The following is a 7,687-nucleotide window of genomic DNA, read 5'->3' on the forward strand; positions in this document are numbered from 1 at the left end:
ATAAAAATGCTCCCTTTGGGTCAACTTTTGGGGGGCTCAAAAGGCTTTTTTTAAAAAGGTAAGTCATTCCCAGTAGGTTAACACATTAACAAATGATAAATTATTCACATCTTAGCCCTTGACGTTTCTAATAGCTGACGCGAAATGGTCACCTTCCTCAGCCCTGCCTTTTACCACCTCAGCCCCTCCCCTTCTCTAGCTTCCCCCTCATTGACGCCCAGCCAGTCCCCCCCTGCACCCTCCACCTTCCTGCACCTATCTCCTGTTCGTGCCATCCTGTCTGCCGGAATGCTCCCTCTTCCATCCCCTACTCGGCTGATGCCACCAATCTTGAAAGATTCAGACCAGTGTCGCTTTCTCCGAGCGCCCCCGTCATTCTCCTCCATCAGAACATATCACCGCACCCTTGATGCGCACCTAGGAGCTTTGATCAAACTGCTGTCGGGGCGCCTGGGTGGCGCAGTCGGTTAGGCGTCCGACTTCAGCCAGGTCACGATCTCGCGGTCCGTGAGTTCGAGCCCCGCGTCAGGCTCTGGGCTGATGGCTCAGAGCCTGGAGCCTGTTTCCGATTCTGTGTCTCCCTCTCTCTCTGCCCCTCCCCCGTTCATGCTCTGTCTCTCTCTGTCCCAAAAATAAATAAACGTTGAAAAAAAAAATTAAAAAAAAAAAAACTGCTGTTTCCATACACTCAGCACGTCGTGTTACATTGTAATGGAGAATTCCACCTTCTTCTCCAGTTTAAATCACAATAGATATTTTGGGTGGATTAACTCTTTTGGTTAATCTATCTCATCTCAGCTGGGTGAGACCACCTTCGTTGAGAGGCAGGGTTAAGGCCTGTCCTTTAGCCAGAGTTAAGCAGGCGGTACTCAGGTTTAATGGTGTGGATCCCTGCAAACTCAAATAGCTACAGGTGCTGACAGGTTGTGTGTCTGAGGGAGGCAGGCCGAGGAGAGACTAGCAAAACGGAGAGCCCGTGCCCTTGCTGAAAGGTGTTTTACCACCTAGCTCAGTGGGCTGTGGGCCCTGGGGCACAAGGGCCCAATATTGTCAGGCCTTCTGATTTTTCTTTCTTTCTTTTTTTTTTTTTTTTAACATTTATTTATTTTTGAGACAGAGAGAGACAGAGCATGAACGGGGGAGGGTCAGAGAGAGGGAGACACAGAATCTGAAACAGGCTCTAGGCTCTGAGCCGTCAGCACAGAGCCCGACGCGGGGCTCGAACTCACGGACCGCGAGATCATGACCTGAGCCGAAGTCGGCCGCTTAACCGACTGAGCCACCCAGGCGCCCCAGGCCTTCTGATTTTTCAAGAAAATCTAGGCATCTCCTCTTGCATAGGCTCCTTCCAGGGCCCAAATGTTGTATAAAACTTGCAAAAATAAGATACCGTGTCTGTAATCAGTTAAGGCTGCTGTCTCCTTCTACTTTGCTTTCCTTTATGTCATTCTCCCTCTAAAAGTGGGTGGCACTGGAGTAGATGTAGACATTTCTGGAATCCAAGTGTAGTAGAGGGAAGTTGACTTGGGGGTGTGTTTAGTGGGATGTATTTAATCATGGTTGACGGCCATTTACATGTATAATTCAGTTACTACCAGCCATGCTGGCCTGGGAGTAACTTCCAGAAATTCTACCACCCACTGGACAATTCACCTAGAACTGTGATGTGTTACTTAAAGATGAAAAGACAGAGGTGAGAGGTGGTATGATATATACTTTTTTTTTTTAAGTTTAATCATTTATTTTAAGAGAGAAAAAGTACCAGTGTGGGGAGGGACGGAGAGAAAGGGAGACATAGAATCCGAAGCAGGCTCTAGGTGGAGCCCAACACGGGGCTCGAACTCACGAGCCGCCATGAGATCATGAACGGAGCCGAAGAGTTGGACGCTCAACCGACTGAGCCACCCAGGTGCCCCAAGAGGTGGTACGATATAAACCCTGAGTGACCAACATTGGAAACATGTAGGTGGGGAAAAAGTAACAAGGCATACAATGAATGGACCCAGAAACAAGTCTATGGAAAAGTCATACACTTCTTAGATGAATAAAACTCTCTATAAAATTATGTTACATTTTGTACAAATAGAGGCATAAGAGTCCAGCACTGTCAGATCTTTTGATTTTTTTCAAGAGTAATCAGAGGCCCATATGTTTTGGAGATATCTGCGGAATGAAATGGTGGCCAATAAAAAAATATATTTTTTGCAATATATATGGAAAATATTGAAATTGAGAGGCAACTCATTAAAATATTGTTACTTTTTAAGTATCAGCTTCTTAAAATTAGAAATTTGAAAATTTTTTTTTCATTCTAACCCATGGGTTTTTAGCCTTTTTTCCTATGGCCCTCTGTGGCAGTCTGAAGCAGCCTATTAACCTCTTCTCAAAATAATGTTTTGTTGTTGTTGTTGTTTTAATTTTTTTTTTATTTTTATTTTTAAGTAGGCTCCATGCCCAACCTGGGGCTCGAACTCATTACCCTGAGATCAAGAGTTGCATGCCCTACGAACTGAGCCAGCCAGGCACCACAGAGTAATGTTTTTAAATGTATAAAATAAAATATATATGATTACAAAGGACACCACTGAAATACAGTTTTCACAATATTAAATGAACCCACTTATAATATCGTCATATTTGCTTCTGCATGCATTAAATACGATGATTCACTGGCAGACCTAATAACTACTGAAATATTAAAGTCATGATGGACGGGGCACCTGGGTGGCTCGGTCCGTTAAGCATCTCTTGATTTCGGCTCAGATCATGATCATGGTTCATGGGATCGAGCCCCACATCGGTCTCTGCACTGCCAGCCTGCTTGGGATTCTCTCTCTCCCTCTCTCTCTCTCTCTCTGCCCCTCCCCCCTCCTCTATCAAAATAAATAAGTAAACTTAAAAAAATAATGATGAGCATAAAGGATATTCCGAACTATCTGTACAACTGCATTGTCATATGTGACAAAATCAAAGTATTATTATTAGTATAAAGTATGGTGATTAGTATTTGATAAAGTCAAAGTACTGTATTAGTGACAAGGTCAAAGGTAATGTTCTTACTACTGTAGTGTGTTGCTTGCATTTATAATTGAAAAATATACTAATTTTCGGTTAGGGGTTAAAGAAAATAAAGATGTACTTTTTTTCTACCCAAGTGCATACCTCCATAGGAGGGTGTGAAAAGGTGTCCATGGACCCCAAGGTAAGAACGCCTTACAACAGCCACTCTCATACCTAACTCTGGAGTCATAATTTTATGTTTATTTCCTTAAGTGGGGCCTCCCCAGTTATATCAGCTTTAGGCCCTATAACACCTAGATCTTCAAAATAAACCCGCGCAATGACCACTTCTCATCATCTTCACAGGGAACACAGGGCCAAGCCACCGCCATTTTTCATCTGCCACTGTCCACAGGCTGGCTAACTGCTCTGCCCTGGACCCGGTCTATTCTCCCTTCACCCGCAGGCCGGTGAGCTTTAACAACCTCAGTCCCTTCTGTTAGGCCTCCAACACACCCTCCCACAGCTTCCCGGGTCCCTGGAGGAGGCCCACCGTGAGGTGGTCCCCTGCCCTGTGATTTCATCTCCAGCAACCCCCCTCGCTCAAATATCCCCCCCACACTCCTGGCTTTCTTCTTCCCGGGGATGTCCACGTGGCTTACATTTCTTCTCATTTCTTAAGGTCTCTGCTCTCCTATCAGAAAGGAAGACCTTTCCTAACCAACTACCTAACAGAGCAACCCTCCTGGATACGGTATTACCTCCTGATACGTTACATATTTCCCGGCTACTGTTTATCCCTCTCCCTGCACCCATTAGAATGGAAGTTCCACGAAAACAGGGACATGTCAGGGCCATGTGTTTTTTGTTTTTTTGTTTTTCTTTTTTCTTTCTTTTTTTTTTTTTTTTAGTTTTAGTGTCTAGAATACTTTCCACCAGGCGCTTTGTAGATATTTGCTGAATAATTGACAAAACAAGAACTCAGGGCAGAAAAGAATATGAGCTTAAAGTCTAACAAGAGTGTTGACATTGAGCAAAATTCTGCGTGGAAAGAAGAAATGCCAGGAAAAGGCCTAAAATTCACGTTTCTGGAAAGCAGATTGTACCCCCTGCCCCCCCTACCCCCACCCCATCTCTCACTTTTTAAACAGAGTCAAAGGCCTCAAGGGCCATTTGCCTGCCCACCGCTGCTTGCCCCTCCTAGGGCCACATGTCAAGATATTTGTCCGGAAAATCGCCATTATTATGGTGACATTTAAAGGTGTTTACCTGTCTGCTTTTGGTGTAGCGCCAAATCTTCTGGGGACATTCAATGGACTCACAGACTTTTTGGAGGGACTTGTGATGTGGACCCCTGCGGACCATCCTAGGGAAAAATCAAAGACCCACCGTTCAGAACCACACCCACAGCCCTAGAGAGGAGGACAGATTTCTGTCTGCCGGAGACGGTTGGGCGCCCCCTCGGAAGTGCGGCAGCCAGAGACCCACGACCCGCCGGCCCTCCCCCGCCTCCGTCCGCTCCCGGGCGTCCGAGAGTCCCCGGCGCGCGGCCGCCCTCCCCGCCCCGGGCCCCTCGCCCGCGCCAACCCCTGCCCACAGCGGCGAGGTCAGGGGGGCCGGCTCCGGGAGCAGGGGCCGGGGTGGGGGTGGGGTGGGACCGAGCACTCCCCGGGAGAGGACAAGGCTCGGCGCCAGCCTCGCCTCGCCCCGAGAGGCCGGGAGCGCGAGGACGCCGGGGCCCGCAGCCCGCCCGGTGCGCTTGCTGTTCGCCAGAGGGCAACTGGTGCTTGGGGGCCGGGGGGGAGGGGGGCAGGGGGCGCCTCCAACTTCCCAGGCTCTCCCGACCTGCCTTTGCCTAGCAGGATGCCCTCGAACTTGCCCAAATCGAACAATAAGCCCCAGCAACTCCTCGGCGTGACCCCTCTCCGCCTCCCCCTCAATCCTGTTTTCCAGGGACTAAGACGAGAAGCAGCCGTTCCGGATTCGCCGGTTGCAGCCACCGGACAGACCGAGCGGCTGCTAGCTCCCTTTGGGGAGCGCGAAAGTGAAGCCTAATTGACAACTGGTTTGCAGCACAAACAGCTGAAGGGTCTTGCCTGGGGCCTCTCTCGGTGCGTCCACCGAAGGAAACGTCGCCTGGAGGGGGCGCCTGCTGCGCGGCTGGGACCGTCCTGGGAGCGGCCCAAGGAAAGAGAAAGCAAGGTCGGGAGAAAAACACTCATGAAGAGTACCTTTTAGGTGTAGTGAAGTTCCCTTCAGAACCAGGACGAAGCAGACATTTACAGAGCCTCAGGGAGAAGAGCCCAGACTCGGCTCTTTGCTTAGCAACATAAAGTGTTCATAAAACCATTAAGTGAAAACGCACAATAAAAGACAGGTGATACCAAAGTACAGGGATACTGCTGCGTCCCATTATTGAAATGCTTGATGGCTAAATGGAGAGAGAGAGAGAGAGAAGAGAGAGAGAGAGAGAGAGTCTTGCTTCTAGATATGTCTTTGCAGGAAGATACCAAACATTCTCTTGGGAATGAATGGAAATGATGCTGTTGGTACATTAAGTTCAGTCTAATTCTGTTACTAATTTGTGGTGTGGGCATTCTAAGACGGCCAAAGTGGTTAGCCTTGATTTTTTATGAATTTATTCTTTCCAAAGATATTAAGTACTATAAAGCTCTTCATGCACACATCCATCGGCTTTTTGTATCGTTTTGTGACTATTTTCCCTCTATTCCTGCCCTTTTCTAACTCAAAGAAAGGCAAAGGCAGGGAAAACGATGACATGGTGGGGAGGGTAAAAAAACTGATAATATTGAAATCTTGCCCCAGGGTCTTTTGGAACCAGCAACAATTAAAATATAAGAGCAGCTGAGTGCATCATTGCTATTCTAGCTCTCAAGAAAAATTTAACAAACTTTGCAAGCACTTCTCCAAGACTTGCCAGGAGAATTAGACTGGATGGTGGAATTGCTATGATTTTATTAAAATTGGTACAACCAATAGCCATAAACCATTAGTTGCACCACTAAGGTATAGATACGTGTAGGAAAGAATGAAAAATATATGCAACACGGTAAAAAAAAAAAGTATGTAGGTATATTCTTTTTGAAAATCAAAATGCCCAGCTGTTGCATCCGTAGTATATGTATAGAAAAGGGACTTCACTAAATTAAATTCCTATATGTACTTAAAGGGACCAGTAATGTTTGCGTGGTGTAATTTCTTAGCAGGCCGCCAGAGGGCGCCCAGGTTTGGTTCCTACAAAACAAGTTGTAGTTCAAAAGGCTCCGTGAGACTCAGCCCGTGACTGTTTCAACGCTTGGCCGTCTCCTTCCTGGAAGGTGGCACGGACATGCAGGGCTGGTAACCCTAGGCCCACTGATGTGAACTCGAAGACGTCCGGGCTAATGCCCGCTGCTGGCTTAGACAGTCTTGGATCTTGTTTTCTGTTGTGGTTTGCTGCTGAGGAGGAGGAAGTTCCTTCTCCCCTCTCTCCCAGCTTATCCACCTGCAAGGGCTCTTCCGGTGCTGCTGATCGACAGCACTACCTGGAAAAGTGTAATTACAGCCTAATGAATAGGTAGGTATGAATGGGAGGGGGCGTCCACCCACAAATGAGTGAAATCAGTTCTACATAATCAAAAGAACTTTGTCATGTGTTCTAAAATTTAACGTTCTGAATAAATACTGGAATTCCTTTTATTTTCAAATACATATCTGAATACCTATCCTTTTATATTCAAATACACATCTGAATCTTTTTAGCCTTGTTTACTGTGACTCACTGTATTATTTATTGCTGTTACAAATAACACCCAAATTTAGTGGGTTTTTTTAATGTTTATTTATTTTGAGAGAGAGTGTGTGTGTGTATGTGGAGGGAGAGAGAGAGCGAGAGCAAGAGTGAGAAAGAGAGAGAGAGAGAGAGAGAGAGAGAGAGAGAGAACCCCAAGCAGGCTCCCCCACTGTCAGCAGAGAGCCGGATATGGTCTCAAATTCACTAACCATGAAATCATGACCTGAGCCGAAGTCTAGAGTACTGTGAGCTCACGACCTGAGCCGAAATCGAGAGTGGGAGGCGTAACCGACTGAGTCACCCAAGCCCCCCCCCCCCCCCCCAGTTTTTGTGTTTTAAAACAATAATAAACACTGCTTATCTTGCAGCTTCTATAGGTCAGGAGTTCAGGCGTGATTTAGCTTGGGACCTTTCTCGTGAAGCTGTCAGAATGTTAAGCCGCGTCTGTAATCATCTGAATCCGGCCGGGCTGGGGGGGCACTTCCGAGAAGCTCATTCATATGTGCGCTGGTAGGAGGCCTCAATTCCTCACCCCGTGGACCTCATCCTAGGGCTGTTTTGAGTGGCCCGGTGATAGGAAGCTGGTATTCCCCAGAGCGAGAAAGCCAATAGACAGCAAGGTAGAAGGCACAGCATCTTTCATGACCTCGCTTCGGAAGTCACACACCATCATTCCCTCAACACCAGCCATATTCAGGGTGGGAGGGAGCGGACTACCCAGGGGTGTGAGTATCAGGAAGTAGGGGGTCCTCCAAGACCCTCTTGGATGCTGTCTACAACTGGCCTTGTTTTCCGAATGCAGATCTAAGTCTCTTTCAAATGGACATTTTACCTTGTTTACTGTTATTCTTCCTGTTTGGAAAATGTGTACTTGAGCCACTTTTTAAACGTATA

General features: G+C 47.1%; 1 protein-coding gene across 1 annotated transcript; it reads left to right on the forward strand.

Moving 5' to 3' along the window:
* Nucleotides 1-144: 144 nt before the first annotated feature.
* LOC123607989 (collagen alpha-1(I) chain-like) lies at nucleotides 145-6,767 on the forward strand. The gene is made up of 4 exons (XM_045497326.1): nucleotides 145-440; nucleotides 3,416-3,470; nucleotides 4,417-5,202; nucleotides 6,225-6,767. Exons 1-3 carry the CDS (start codon nucleotides 145-147, stop codon nucleotides 5,053-5,055), a joined length of 990 nt encoding a protein of 329 aa, XP_045353282.1. The 3' UTR covers nucleotides 5,056-5,202; nucleotides 6,225-6,767.
* Nucleotides 6,768-7,687: the final 920 nt, after the last annotated feature.

Source organism: Leopardus geoffroyi, chromosome A1 (genome assembly GCF_018350155.1).
Source record: "Leopardus geoffroyi isolate Oge1 chromosome A1, O.geoffroyi_Oge1_pat1.0, whole genome shotgun sequence".
NCBI lineage: Eukaryota > Metazoa > Chordata > Mammalia > Carnivora > Felidae > Leopardus > Leopardus geoffroyi.

Bases quoted from the DNA above. Each gene is read 5' to 3' on its own strand.
- LOC123607989 (XM_045497326.1), top strand. From the start codon at position 145: ATGGTCACCTTCCTCAGCCCTGCCTTTTACCACCTCAGCCCCTCCCCT. The intron at 441-3,415 runs GTCGGGGCGCCT...CACTGTCCACAG, and splicing joins GGAGCTTTGATCAAACTGCT to GCTGGCTAACTGCTCTGCCC. The intron at 3,471-4,416 runs GTGAGCTTTAAC...CCACAGCCCTAG, and splicing joins CTCCCTTCACCCGCAGGCCG to AGAGGAGGACAGATTTCTGT.